The sequence below is a fragment of the Phragmites australis genome, chromosome 7, assembly GCF_958298935.1.
Source record: "Phragmites australis chromosome 7, lpPhrAust1.1, whole genome shotgun sequence".
Lineage (NCBI taxonomy): Eukaryota > Viridiplantae > Streptophyta > Magnoliopsida > Poales > Poaceae > Phragmites > Phragmites australis.
The window spans coordinates 20,984,177-20,998,871 of NC_084927.1; the positions used below are offsets into that span (position 1 = coordinate 20,984,177).

A 14,695-nucleotide genomic window follows, 5' to 3' on the forward strand; every position below is an offset into this window, starting at 1 on the left:
ACCAAAAGTAATAAGCTAATAGCTTTACTTGACAAGATAAAACTCAAACTTCAGCTAGATACATACTTGTCACTCTCGAAGCACTAATGATATTTTTAATCTTTAATTAAGGACTTTGTAAATCACTCTAGTGCTCTCTCTTGCTTCTTGATGATGAACACATTGTATAGGCTACTCTGAGTTGCAAGAGATTGAAGTGAGAATGAGTGAGAGAGTATTTATAGGCTAGATGTTCAAATCTTACCGTTGTCCAACCACCCATATTTTCTGTTAGCGTCGGAAGGTTCGGCGTGCACTGGCTCACACATGCTGGACCATCCGGCGTGTACTTTTCTCAAACACTGCCAAAGCCACCTATCAATAATTGTTACTGCTATGAAATGCTTTGGCGAAGCTTTCGATTTACATGTCGGACCATCCGGCGAGTACAACAATAAAAAATCATCTGAGAAATCTTCTTTGTAAGAAATGCTTCGATGAAGTCTTTAAAAGTATGCTGGACCATCCGACGTGTTATACTTCATCTTCTTCTAAAAACACTTAGGCGTATTTATCCTTAACGTCGAACCATCCGATGTGTTGATTTAAATTCTCCTTCTGAGTCAAAACATTTCGACAAGTTCAAACTGCTAGATGTCAGACTATCCGACATATGCAAATTTTTCTAAACTCGTCCAATTCAACTATTCTTGAGTTCTAACTTCTCAAAAACTTATCCAAAGACTTCTCTGAGCTACATAGTGCTAGAATTTCACAAGTGTGTATCTAATCAAGTCTAACTAACTTAAATCAAACTACTACTTTTAGTTTATTTTTATATTACGATCAAAACACTATGAAAAAAATATATACTACTCTAAGTATTTCTTATCTCTTTATAATATTTAAAACTAAAAAATCTTTAATCTTGATGTTTATATACTTTAATCATCCATAGAATCGTCTTAGAGACTAAAACTACTTAATCATCATTATAAACTAAAATTTTATTATCTTTCAAAAAATACTTATTAATCACAATAATACAATATAGTTAATCATCAAAACACTCACCATCTACATATAACATGTATGCTACGTATGCATGCCCTCCCACCCGCGCCTCGCTCTGTTTTGCTCGTTCATCTGCGACGTGACGATGGCATTCACAGCAGCAGCGCATCCAACAGCGCTCGATCGCACCGTACGTGCACCGCCGCAGCCGGTTCGCGCCGTACCGTGTAGCGAGCGCAGCGGCACCGCCGGCTGCTGCGCCTGCGCGCGCGGACCGGAGAGTCATGTGAGCTGTGCGACTCGGTGCGCAGCACCGGGTGGTAATAGCGTACGAGTGTACGACAGCAGGCGGCAGAGGAAAAGACGGTGGTCACTCTCATTCCCCAGCACCAGCAGGGTAAAAGCTATGGCAGCCATATGGAGCCGTGCTGTATGCGGTACTAGCTGGGGCCACTGCCCGTGTGCTGACACCTGACGGAATGCATGGTTCGTGGTTTAGTTTTACTCTTGCCGTGCTAGTAAAAGTGAAAAACCGTACCCCTGTGTGCTGCCTATTGTCAATTACAGTTCTTGCGCAATCACTGGCCACTGCGACGCTGAACACGTCAATCTCTCGCATGAAAGCTATGCGATCACTGCGCGCATCATCTGGATCAGTGTAGCATGCGTGGATTGGCAGCGGACCAACGTCTTCTACTCCATGCATGGCTAAATTTCCACCGAGAACGAAGACAGAATTCAGGACCAAGTTTAAAAACAGATGGTGAATAGCCAACAATATGAAATTAAATTAAACAGATCGACAAATTTCACAGGTTCTTGGCCAACCGAAGACAAGAGTCCCAAATGCAAATGCAGCTATAGCTAGATCCACAGTAACATTTCAACTTAGGAGCAGGTTCTTGAGGAGACATGGGCGCAAGAACACTAAGAAAGAGGGAGAGACTTGTGTAGTAGTATAGTTCAAGAAGATCGAGGGATGCATGATTCACCGGCCATTGTTCGATCACGCAGCTGCAACCCATGAAGCTAGCTCGTCGCCACCGCCGCCATCGACGGCATGCCGCCGTTGCCGTTGTTGCCGTGCACGCGGCTGTGGGGCGTGGCCATGATGCTCTTGCTGGACGTGGAGCTCGTCGGCCTCAGCACCCTCATGGGGCTCGCCAGCGCCCAGGCCCAGCTCCGGTGGCTCCGCGCGCCGGAGGGCACCCTCGTGCTGCCGCTACTGCCGTCGGGCGCGGAGAGCCAGTAGGAGGACGAGGGCGGGGGCGCGGTGCCTAGGCCGCCGAAGAACCCGGCGCACTTGATCCGGTGGTGCTGTCCGTGCTCGTGCTCCTCGTCGTTGCCGTCCGCGACGCCCAGGTGGTCGAGCGCGCCCGCTTTGGGCTTGGGCTCGCGGTGGGACTCGACGCGCCGGAGCGCGCAGTCGCCGAAGCCGGTTGAGAGGCGCTCCAGGAAGTCCCCCGAGAAGCTGCGACTGCCGCACCCCACGGAGCGCGACCGCGCCACCTTCCTCCCGAATGACGACGACGAGGATCCCTCGCTCCGGCGACCCGGGCTCTCCGGCTCCACGATCGCCTCCAGCCGCCCCCCAAGCGACGCCGACGACGCCGACGCCACCGACACGGAGTTCCTCCTCGCCACCGCTGCGCCGCCGCCGCCGTTGGCCAAAGTCGAGGACGCGCTCTTGTGGCTGCTGGAAGACGAGGAGAGGTGGAGGAATGACCAGAAGCTCTTCTTGCGTGGGCTGTCCGCGGTGATCGCGGACGGAGCGGACGCCGGCGGCAGTGGCTCATCCGGCCGCGGCGCCACCGACTTGCTCCTCTTGAGCCCGCCCGCCGCTGGAGCGGCCGACGAGGACGATGTCTTCGTCTTCTGCGACGACATCACCTTGCGCGAGGCGGCCGCCGAAGGATGAAGAGGCAGCGGCGGCTCAGAGCCAGAGGTGGCGCCGTTGGACGGCGGCGAGGACGGCGACGCGGAGACCGGTGGCGGCGGCGGGTGGAAGGGGCTGGACTTGGACGACGAGACCAGCATGCCGAGCTTCTCCTGCAGGCAGAAGGCGCAGATGCCGCCGGTGCCCGCCCCAGCCGCCGCGGCCGCTCCGGGCGGGTAGGGGTGCTCGCTGCAGTACACCGCGCCGTCCTGATCCGTCGCTACCGCCGCCGCAACCGCCACTGCCACTGCGTCCGCTGCCTTATCCTCCATTCTAAATTAAAGCTTCTCTGCCACCTCAACCTGTACGTTCTCCGCGCAGTTGGATGGATCTTGGCTAAGCGACGACTCCCCACATCACTGCCGCCGCTTGCTCTCGACTTGCTGAGCTAGCTAGCTCTCTCTTCGGCAAAGCGGTCTGCTCTCCGCCGCAAGAGCATGTGCGAACGTGGAGACGAGGAGGAGGACAGAGAGAGGAGGGGAGAGCTGAGAGAGGAGGAGGAGGCAGGGGAGGGGAGAGAGGAGGAGGCAGCCAGGCAGGGGTGGCGTGGTGCTCTGCTCGGCTCGCGCTGCGCGTGCCTTATTTTAGCGCCACTTCCTCCTGTTTCTTTTTGTCCTGCTCGCTCCATCAGGCTGGGCACGTGGGGGTGGGGTGTGATGGGGGCGCATCTCTGATCTCTCTGTGCGCGTGTAGCCCAGCAGCAGGAAGGCGTTTATGGCAACGGATCCCCAGCAAAACAACGTTTATAACCCAGAATTTACCGTTGTTGCTACCCCGTTCCGACGACCTAACCCAGAATTTACCGTACGTGCGTGAGAGCATACGCAGTTATATTTCCCCTATTGGGTCAGACCATTGGAGGCTTTGGGTTCGAGGTTGGATGGTCGATGGCTGACTGGATGCGTCACGCCTGAAGACCGAGTGCATAGGATCACCACAGTGCACGCAGGCCATGGAAACGGACGATCCAAAACGATAGCTGTTCCATCATTGTCTGAAAATTGTTGCAAGGACAGAGGCGGACATGACATGTAACCTTAATCAACTCCACGGCATAGCACCAGCGGCCACATGACTGATGGTCGGAGCCGACGATCTGCGGTCTCCACTGCTGCATGTGCCAGCACGAGCTTGCTAGGCAGTTTTCACTGGCCCCTGCCCTCACCCATTTATCTTGGCATATAGTACTAGCATACTGAGGTACATATCCCAAGTTAAATAGCAGTATTTGATCTCCGTCGTGGAAGGAGATACACAAATCTTTATCTGCCACGATCCCACAAGGCAGCAGGGAGGGTTGCTGGCTTGTCTGCCGGACCTAGAAATGTGCCCTACTCCCTCCTTGCATTATCAAACACTACAGCGACCACAAAACGAATCTAGCTAGTTTTAGTTCGATCCAGGGTGGCGCATCGACCAACTGATGTGAAGTAGCAACATGTCCAGCATTGAGTACCCGATGGACGGATCCTAGACGCGACCCGCGAGTGAACACTGGCACATTTGCATGCAGTTTCTCTCTCCAATCTGCAAGGAGAATGCATGCAGGTCACATCTATTAACATGGGTCTGGTGATCTTCTTACTTGTTCCAAACTTCACATCAAGGCATCAGTACCGTCTACGACGCACATCACCTTCAGTTTGGTTACGCCGATGCTACACATGCGTGGAGTTCCTTAAAACCGGTTCCGTACCTACAGTGCCCTTCTCTCTCCTGCCTGTTGGCTGCTGCTGCGAAATTGCATTCGTGCGACAGCCATTGTACTCTACAGACCCCAGGCTACGCATGCCCGTGCATCCGCTTTCGATATTGGCAGAGATCTTGCATGCATGGCTCCGTTCCAGGTGACACTGGCATAAAAGTAAGCAGCAGGATGCCAGGTAGCAATTCATATTCACCTAACTCAGTGTGTTCTGACACCTCTTGTAGGGAAAAAAAAGAAAGAAACTCGATGTGCTGACACGGTGGCCAATGCTCCTGACTTCAGACATTAAGAGGGCATCTTATTTCTAAAGCCTCGTTTTGGATTTGGTATTCAGCATGAAATTCATGAAGAGACATCAACCCGCAGAGACAATTTCCAAACTGAGAATTTTGCTGCCTAAACGTATTGGCCAGCTTCAATTTGAAATCTAATATTTCATTGCCTCTACATCATCAATAAGTACATAAAATATCTAATGAAGAGTGGTTGACTTGTTGTAGAGACACAGGATTGGAAGCAGGTTTGAACGGCACTGTTCAAAATGCAGAGAACAACAGTCTTGATATGCAATTTGACCAACACGGCAACTCACTCCGCGAGCACAAAACAAGAGAGCAAGCGGCAAGTGCAGTAAATCACAAACAGCAGCAAATAAACCAATCCCCAAATACGAACATAACCAGCACATTCCAGCTTACAATGAAACATATCCTATCATACTTCAAACGGGAGTCATACATATTCTATCATACTTAAAAAGGGGGCAATCTGGAGCAAAAGACAAAGGAAGTTCGGAGCCCAAAATATCAACACAAAGAAACTAAGAGAACTAATTGCAAATTTTCCTTTTCTGTTCGTTTGCAGGTACAAGCAGTTGTTTGTTAAGTGTTAGTGAACATAACTAAACCATATATGTGAACACATTCTGCAGCAGAGGCTGACCACAAGATTGTGATAGCGATTTAGCTTTGAGGTGGACAAGAAACCAGCAAGCAAATTGGTCAACTCAAATGCAAAATAATGTGTTGGTTCTGTCTATTATCCAAATTAAGTTTTGCATAAATCTTGTTTATGTTAACCATGGTCTTCCAGGTAGTCTTACAACATTTAGAGAAGTTTCCTGAGCCTTTTTGGATTTAAGTATCAAGTGTAGCATTTAAAAATGTTTATTTATTATTTATCCAGATATTTGATGTAAAAGTATATGCATCACTTCAAATGATTATTTTTCTTTAAATTTCAGGAGGTCTTTCAAGGACGATGCATATACTCATGACATTGTCAAAAAATGTTGGAATACAATTCCACGTCTACCTCCTACACAGAGATTGTGGACATGCTAGATCCATGTCCAACAGAAAAGCTAGGCATGAGAAGAGCGTAACCGTGATGCCACCTACATGCCAGAAGGTTTTGATCCACATTGGGTACATCCCGCAGAGAAAACTGACAATGTCTTACGAGTAAATGAAGACTTATCATGCAATAGCTATTTAGAGTAATTGTGTTGCCTATGTTTGGGCTTCCTTACCCATATTCATCTTGAAAATAAGAGTTTATACACTTAAAGAGGAGAAATACTCTACCTTACTTAAGCACCTTATAAGCCTATATCATTTACCATAAATCCATCGTTGATTACAGACTAACATCTGAGGAACGAGATCTTGCCTTTGCCACTGGGTTAAGATGACTAGTTCACCAAAGCTCCTATGCCAGTGCTGTGCATCCTTCCATTCTCCATCGACGTGGCATAATGCTCTACTTGCCAATGTTTCAGATCATCAGTCAGCACAATAAAACTTAATGCACTTGACAGAAAATAATCACACATGCTAAGAATGATAAACATAGATAATATTCACCAAAACCAGTATACCTTCAGTACAGAAAGCATGCATTTATGCATTTTCCGTTGTCTACAAAAGGACCATTTACAAAAGCAAGACAGAGTCAACATTTCTCTGTTTCGAAAGTTGACCTAGGCAGTGGCCAACAGCCACGACCACCACGATTATGTCCTAGGCTGTGAGGCTAAGCGGTCAGACACTTAGGCGAGTAGGCAACCGCCTGGTGAGGTCAAGTTGGCCTCAGCAGAGGCTGAATCTCACCTCCTACCCATGCCTCATCCTGCAGCTGAGGGCTTGTTCCTAGTTCCAATCATATCCTCCTTTTTTTTTTAACCTTTCTGCGTGCGGATAATGTCAAGAGAGGTCGAGGTAGACCAAACTTGACATGGGAGGAGTCTGTAAAGAGGGATCTGAAAGACTGGAATATCACCAAAGAACTAGCCATGGATATGGGTGTGTGGAAGTTAGCTATTCACGTGCCAGAGCCATGACTAGACTTGCAAGATCTTATGGGTTTCATCTCTAGTCTACCCCAACTTGTTTGGGACTGAAAGGCTTTGTTGTTGTTGTGTACATTAACCCCCTCCCCCCACCCACCCCCTTGTACGTCACATTTTTCTGAACACTTTCATGTAAAGCTCTAAAACCAACTTAGCGCCTGTACCGCAGCCGGAATCTATCATCTTATTTCTAATCCTTTTAAACTTTCTTTTTACAAAATTATCTTAGTTCATAAAATACTCCATCTAGATACATGCCATGTTCTTTTTTTTTCTGGACTACAGTATGGATCTAGACTACTAACATGTCGCACTGAAGTGCAATCTAAATTTTTTATTACTTACAGTTCGTCAGTAAAATCCTGATGATGTTCATTGGAATTGACATTCCTGTACGGATAATGGATGATCATGAACGTAGTAGTCTTGGACCAGAATTTGATGATATCCATGAAGCAATAACATCGACAAGTGTGTCAACATCCTTTGAGATCTGTGCTCGTAGAATGCCTGAGTCAGTACCCAAAGAGGTACCAACCTCTTTAGCAACAGCCTCCCATGGTGTGCCTGTTGTCAGATTTGCCAGAAGTTCACCTCCACGGTTCACTGCATCAGCCATTGCTGGTGGAACATCAGGAAGAACCTGAAGAAACAAAACACAATTACCTTATCAGAATTATAGCATCTTTGTTCTATCAGTGGCTTTGATAATAGCTCTAAAACATGGAAACCTGAAACGAAAAAACAGCACCTGTTGTAATGGCATACCATGATCCCCTGGAAGCGATCGAATCGACATATCAAGCAGCGAGCTAATGGCTGCTTCAGAGCTTAGAACTTGCGCAAGGGTAGATGTTTCATCAATTTGATCATCTTTGAACTTTATTAAGAGGTTCCGAGAAATTCCATAGTATGATTTTATCTGCGAAAAATCATGATGCACCAGTAAGGCATCATCATGATGAGTCAGTATAGAACAATTGTAAAATGACTGAAACGAGAATCTTAGTTATTCAGCGTAAACAGATTGAGACATAAACACACATGAGAATCCTAGAATTGGTTATGATCTGAAGTTTTGAACTGAGAATTCTGATAATTCCCAGGACCCTAATAAATAGGTATTGACAGAGATGCCTCCAGAACTGTACAACCAGAAACAATTTGTAATAACATTCATATATATTATCTCTGTGATTTAGTTAAGTGACTTAAGGAAAGGTTTAGAGAAGACATCATTTCAGATGTTAAGTCACATTAACTATCACCAGTTTCTCACATGGGAGGTAACATATATGCATGCAAACGTTTCAAATATTTTTAAAGAATAGTGCGAACATACCAGCCGACGTGTCTCTTCCGGTTTTGGAATGAAGTCTTCTCGGCCTTTTACTAAGTCCATATACAAAGGAGGAAGTTGTTGAAGTAAAGGAAGAAGTTGCTTAACAACAGGAGGGCTTAGATTCTCAAGCTGCTTAATGGCTGCTTCTGCCTGTTATGCAGAAATTATAAGATACTGAGGTTAAAGGTTTCAAAAAGTGAGTGCGCTATGAAAAGAGTGGCAAATCCTCAATTTCAATGGAGTGAGTTTCACCACAATTGACATGCTTACAATTAGCAAATCCTCATATTTTCCAAGAAGAAAAGTAAATGAAGACAAAGTTGGTCCTAAAGATATCAGGTCATTATACCATGGAGTGGAACAAAGACATCCGTGTGCCATTTCCCATGCTTTTTTTTAATTAAAAAAAGCAGTATCATTCCCATGCTTAAAAGTCTGAATTACGAAATAGAGAAGCCTACAGGCCTAAAAGTTGAGTATTCTAGTAGTTTTGTGGTATTAAGTAAAAGTTGTATTGTTCAGTTGGATGCAAATAGGAAATTCTTGTTAATACGAAAAAGGATCAAGCTATATTTTTGTTACTTGGGACATTCCCCAGAACTTCCACCTATGAGATTTCTATAGTAAGAAAGACAGTGCATCTTCAAAACAAGGCAGGAAATATCCAAGTGAACATTGAAGGTGTAAATATAAAGAAAAAGTGACCTGTATGGAATGTGTTGTACATTTCAAGCAACAGTTTTGACATGAAAAGTCATAGAAACACATCGTACCCCAAAACGGATTGTCGGATATGATGTCAGCTGGGATAATATTGGGCCAAAACTCTGTGCCATGGGAACAATTACAGGTGAAAATAATGGGATCGCGGAGCTTGCCTCCTGCAAAAGAACAATATAAAAACTACCTGTAGTTTTTCCATAAACAGATTTTTGTAGAATGGGCAACTTGAGAAGAACAAAAATACTTGGCACAACCTTATCTGATTTGAAGTAGAAAAAACGAGATGGCGACATGCCATCTGATGTATAAATGCATATGTTTAACAAAACTAAGATTTTCATGTCACATTAAAAGAGCCACATGCTCACATCACATGCTATAAAATTGATAGTGCTGTTTTATGAATGAATCATACAAAACTTGTCACTTCGCTTTGGCATTTGCACCCCTTGATGCATGGCAACTCAATTTGAAATAGAGAAAGATCATTTTAGCTATAGTGCTAGATGGTCCTACACTCCAACCCTCATTTAAAGGACAACTGTAAGCATATGTATATTTCTTTGGGATGGAAGGACTAAAACTATGAATCACATTTTATAACACTATACTTGCAGCTCAAAAGAAACACTTATTCCACACACAGAGGAGGGAGGGAGATGCAAAACATACCTTGTTGTTAAAGGACATCAGTATATTTCCACTTCGCTGCACAGCATACCTTGATCCTGTAATATGAACAAGCATAAACAACATATTATACAATTGATTGAACAGTAAAAAGAAAAAGTAAAATTTAAGGTTAAATAGTAGTACTTCATAAATAATAAGCACATTAATTGAAATTCAATCCATGGTAAACTATTACCAATCAGAAGGTGGATGACAGATCCCAAGGAATGTCCAACACCAAATGTTGGAAGGTCATTTACCTGCGTAAAATTTCATATACTTAGTATAATGGAATAGATCCTGAATTACTAGTTAGATAGTTCTACTTACAGGTTCAGCCAAGTTTCTCAAGCACCTGTCAAACTTAAATTGAACTTCATCTGCGATGAAGAAATGATCAAAGCCGCTGGCATACGGCGTAGCAATCACCAAAGCTCCCCTAGATTTCAAATTAATAAGTCAGAATTTTTGCACTGGAAGTAGGAATCCTAGAAAAAAAAAGTTAGCTATACGACAAATTATAATAACAATGAACAACCGCAAAATCTGTAATAGGAAGCAATCAAACAACTGAGATTAGGTCTGCAGTTAGGTAATGGTAGAGTCATTTGCCTTACAAGATTATCATATCCCTTTTATTTTTCCTCTCACAGATGAACAATTATGCTATGCTTAAACCCACGAGAAACGTGCACTCACATGGTGGTGACAAATTGCACGCACCCATGCACTAAAGGTCTAAAGCTCTTCATTTGATCATGTTCATGTGATGAAGCTTTGTTCGACAAAAGAAACTCAGAACACAACATGGAAGCTTAAATTCAAAGTACAAGACTAGGGCCGATTCTCCAGTATGGTTGACAAAAATCAGATGTCACTCTTCCTCCATGACAACAAAGGATGACAGAGTTTTTTTTTTGAAAGATCAAGTTTTGCCGGCTTTGCATTAAGCAGCTGAAAAACCTTAATTACAGGATCACGAAGCTTATTCATTGAAAAGAATCATATGCACCATAGAAACAAATTTGGATCGTTAGACACTGCTTGTAAACATACCTGTCCGCAAGACGCTCGAGGAAGAAGCGGTATGTGATCTGCGGCGCGGCACCGACAAAAATCCCACCAACGAAATGGACAACAAACGAGGGCTCCGAGGACTTGGGTCTCAACACCCACGATCCCTGGCATAACAAGCAACACTAATCAATTCAATCTGACTAAACATACAAGGCAATTGCAGTATATGCGAGAGCCACCGAAGCTCACATCAATTTCGGTCCAATCTCCGGTCGAACCCCAGCCCTCCCGAGACTGCTTCGCCGCCTCCGTGATCACCCTAAATCGCCGAACGCAGCAGCAAGAGGTTAAAACCAAGAGACTGCGAGGATAACAGATCGGAGCCATGGAATCGTCCATCTGCTACCTCTCGATCTGGGAGTAGAGTTGTATCGACCCGTCGGATGGCGCCGCGGGGGTCGACGGCGTAGCCGAGCGGGGCACCTCCCCGTCCTCGGCCGAGCAGCACGAGATGGCGCACCTCCTCCTCCTCCTCCTCCCGCTCCAACTTGACGCCGCGACTCTACTCCGGGACCCCATGAAGAGGCACGCCGAGGAGGAGGACACCGCCGCGCCGCCGCAGCCGCGCAGCCGCACGGCGGACGCAGGTGGCGGAGACGCCGCCGCCATCCTTATCATCTCTCCTGCGCCCCCACCCCTTCTTCTGTAGCCGTACGGATTTTCCCCGTTGCGTCTCCGCTTCAACTACCAGCGAGTGTGGCGGCTGTCACGCGGCACGCGCCCGCACCACTCGGAGCGAGTGCGGCAAAGCCCCGCCTCGTAACGACCGCCGCGGCCCGAGAGCCGCACGATGCCGCCAGGAGCGGTGCGCGGGCCGTGCGATCCGCCCCCAACCCGTGGTCAGACGGGTCAGTGCTCCAAAGAGCGCTTCGTGCCCGTTGGCTTATGCCGCACGCCACCCCGCCGCGCACGTACAACTTTGCCCCCTCCCCCCCCCCCCCCCCCGCCTGCTGCTTGAGCTTGCTCACCGGCCGGGGAGTGCGATGCGGCCGTCGGAGCGGGGCGACGCGGACGGGGAGGGATGCGAGGAGGCGGCCTGCTCGAGTACTGATGCTAACACCGGCAGCGCTAATGCAAGCAGCAGCTCGAGCACCGCTGCTAGCAGCGGCGCGAGGCGGAGCGGGGGAGCGGCGGTGGGGCGGGGGAGCAGCCCCATGTCGGCGGCGACAATAAATCTGAGCAGGGAGTACACGCTCGCCATCCACACCAGCTCCTACCACGAGATTTGGGCGAAGATCCACGAGGACGGGGACGGGGACGGGCGGCGGGAGGATGGTGGCGGCAGCGGCGGCGGTGGCGGCGGCGGCGAGGAGGAGGAGGACAGGGTCACCTTGGATGTCGTGCTCCAGCCGGAGGACGGGGTGGTAGAGCGCGCGCTGGGGGACGCGCTCGACACGGAGCTGACCCGCCTCGCGGAGGACTACCTCCGCAGCACGCACCACGCGTCGCTGCTCTGCCTCTCCCTCCTCCGGGCGCTCCGCCGCGCGCGGGTGCTGTACAGGCCCATCATGGACCTCCTCGCGCTGATCCCGCACGTGCCGCAGCTCGCAACGCTGCACTGCGACTGCGCGTTCGACGCCTTCCTCATATTCGACCAAATGCCCAACCCGTTCCCGGCGCCTGCGGCTGGGTTCCAGGGCATGCACCGAAGCTTCGTTGGCCTTAAGAACCACCTCGACCTTCACCTCCTCAGGGTCCGACGCAGGCGCCGGTTGCTCCGCTGCGCCACGCGCGGGTCAGGCATCTGCCTCATCGCCTGCGCCACCGGCGCTGCCATCGCGGGCCTCGTGCTCGCGATCCACGCCATTTCGGCGTTGTTGTTAACGGCCCCAACCTGTGCTGCGTCAAGTTCCTCCTGCTGTCCACTGGCTGCTTCGATGAAACGCCTGCAGAAGCACATGGACCGGCTCGACGCCACGGCCAGGGGCACCTACGTCTTGAACAATGACGTCGACACAATCGAGCGGCTGGTGACCAGGCTCCATGGTACTGTGGAGAGCGACAAGAAGCTTGTCCGTCTGGGGCTGGAGCACGGGAGGGGGCAGCACCACACCATAGAGGAGGTGGTACGACATCTCCGGAAGAACCATCCCAGCCTGCTTCGGCAGCTCGCTGACCTTGAGGAGCACATCTGCCTCTACTTTGCAGCCGTTAACCGTGCGAGGTTACTCCTTGTGCACCACCTCTATGCCCAGTCTGATCCTGACACTGAGTTTCCACTGTCATGAGTTTATGTGTCTACAACCATACCCGCCTTCAAGAATTTGATGTCTCGGAACCTCTTCTATGGCGCCAAATGAAACATTTTGCAGCATGTCTGCACAAATTTCTTGTTTTTCGCAAGGTATCGTGCATTTGTTGTCAGAAAAAATGCTCATGATAAAATGTGTTTTTTCCATTGTTATTTACATCATTTCTTATACTTTAGACCATTTTGTAGTTCAATATGTTTCATCATCTCTACTATCAGATTATTACTATGGTGGTATATTAATGCTATGATTCCAAATAGACTGATAGGTAAGTGCTCTATCTGGTCTTTTTTGAAATTTGGAAGTTGAACTCTTTCTGTTAGAGAATCTATCAGAAAGCTTCCTAAGAGCTTTGAATATATTAGACAATACTTGATATTAGTCTCATATTAGAATTAAGCTGATTTCCAGTTTGGACAGTTGCTTGGATATCATCATGACAGGTTTGGCACAAGCAATGTGTTGCTTGTGCTATTCAAACTTACCTCAAAATACTAAACCTTTGCACTATTGTTATGTCTGTATTGGGGTGTTGAAACTTGAAAGCATAATCTTGCTGGCAATATTCTTTTACTGCTCTTTTATAAGATTGTCTTGCTTGCAGTATTGATATTGAATGCCAAATTTAGTATGAAAATTCCAGGTTGCTTAGTATTTGGTTAAGGAATTTTGCAAGGATAATACTTACAAAATTGTTACAACCATAAAGGTTCGTTAATGGTCAGTGATTAATTTGCTTTTGGCTTGAAAGCATCTTCTTGCTTTCTTTGTTGATATTGGACGTCTAGTGTGGGAAAACCCTATTATGATTTGTCAATGTTTAGTGATTAACTGTCCTTTTGCACCTTCAATTTCTTTATTGTGTTTTTCTTTCTTTCTACCAGGCACCTGGTTCTACAATTTGCAACTGGATAGAGTTCATACTGATAATGTTCTTTGCAATCTCATGGATTTTATCTGTAAGGAATGGTCCTGGAAATAACAACTGTACTGAATATTACCCTTGCTGGATACATCTGGATGTTAGACAGTGGTCTTAGATTGAAGGCACGTTTTTTTTTTGGTTACACAATGCTAGCAGTTGGCATTTTAACTACGTCTTTGTGTTTATCTGCTAGAACATTTTAAATGATGCTCAAATCTTTCTATGTCAAATCCTATTGCTAAGATGGAACTTCGTAATTATCTCCACTTTGCATCCGATGTTTCGTAATTATCTCCACAATTTTTTTTGTTTTTAGCAAGTTCTTGTCTCACATGGTATTAGACCATTCTTAACCATATTCCTTTCATTTTATTCTCTTCTCGATTTCCTTCCTTGTTCCTATTAATTTTATTTTCTCTTATCTTCAACTGTTTCCCTTCGAGGGGAATCGCGAAAAGAAATGAGAGAGAATCCCGTCTTGGAGGGAATGAATTTGAGAATTCTTTCATGACGAGAATCGTGAAGTGAAACCGTTAGAGCGTTAAAGAAAAAAAATCCTTTCACGACGAGATTTTTATCCCTGAAGAAAAACGGTTGGTCTTAGTCTTATTTGAAATTATTCTTATCCTATATGTCAATGATGTCATAACCGTGTAATTCTAATGGCACATAGGAGATGGAAGCGCTAAATTTATCTTCTCTTGTGTGCCACTGCAG

General features: G+C 46.8%; 3 protein-coding genes across 5 annotated transcripts; 1 reads left to right on the forward strand and 2 right to left on the reverse strand.

The window, feature by feature from the left end:
* Window positions 1–1,757: 1,757 nt before the first annotated feature.
* Window positions 1,758–5,939, reverse strand: LOC133924155 (uncharacterized). Its single transcript, XM_062369571.1, has one exon. The coding sequence runs from the start codon at window positions 3,199–3,201 to the stop codon at window positions 2,023–2,025; it is 1,179 nt and encodes a 392-aa protein (XP_062225555.1). The 5' UTR covers window positions 3,202–5,939; the 3' UTR covers window positions 1,758–2,022.
* Window positions 5,940–6,094: 155 nt separating this feature from the next.
* Window positions 6,095–11,521, reverse strand: LOC133924153 (uncharacterized). 3 transcript variants are annotated; one of them, XM_062369566.1, is made up of 11 exons: window positions 11,148–11,519; window positions 10,991–11,060; window positions 10,781–10,905; window positions 10,055–10,163; window positions 9,921–9,984; window positions 9,725–9,780; window positions 9,103–9,210; window positions 8,330–8,479; window positions 7,739–7,909; window positions 7,333–7,630; window positions 6,095–6,398 (listed from the first exon to the last, which is right to left on the reverse strand). In XM_062369566.1, exons 1-10 carry the CDS (start codon window positions 11,417–11,419, stop codon window positions 7,397–7,399), a joined length of 1,359 nt encoding a protein of 452 aa, XP_062225550.1. In that variant the 5' UTR covers window positions 11,420–11,519; the 3' UTR covers window positions 6,095–6,398; window positions 7,333–7,396. The 3 variants fall into 3 exon arrangements, with proteins under 3 accessions (XP_062225550.1, XP_062225551.1, XP_062225553.1); XM_062369567.1 differs by having other exon boundaries at window positions 6,095–6,401; XM_062369569.1 differs by lacking the exon at window positions 6,095–6,398 and having other exon boundaries at window positions 7,577–7,630; window positions 7,756–7,909; window positions 11,148–11,521.
* Window positions 11,522–11,697: 176 nt separating this feature from the next.
* On the forward strand, window positions 11,698–14,222 carry LOC133924154 (UPF0496 protein At3g19330-like). The gene is made up of 2 exons (XM_062369570.1): window positions 11,698–13,145; window positions 13,938–14,222. Exon 1 carries the CDS (start codon window positions 11,785–11,787, stop codon window positions 13,027–13,029), a length of 1,245 nt encoding a protein of 414 aa, XP_062225554.1. The 5' UTR covers window positions 11,698–11,784; the 3' UTR covers window positions 13,030–13,145; window positions 13,938–14,222.
* The last annotated feature ends 473 nt before the right edge of the window (window positions 14,223–14,695 follow it).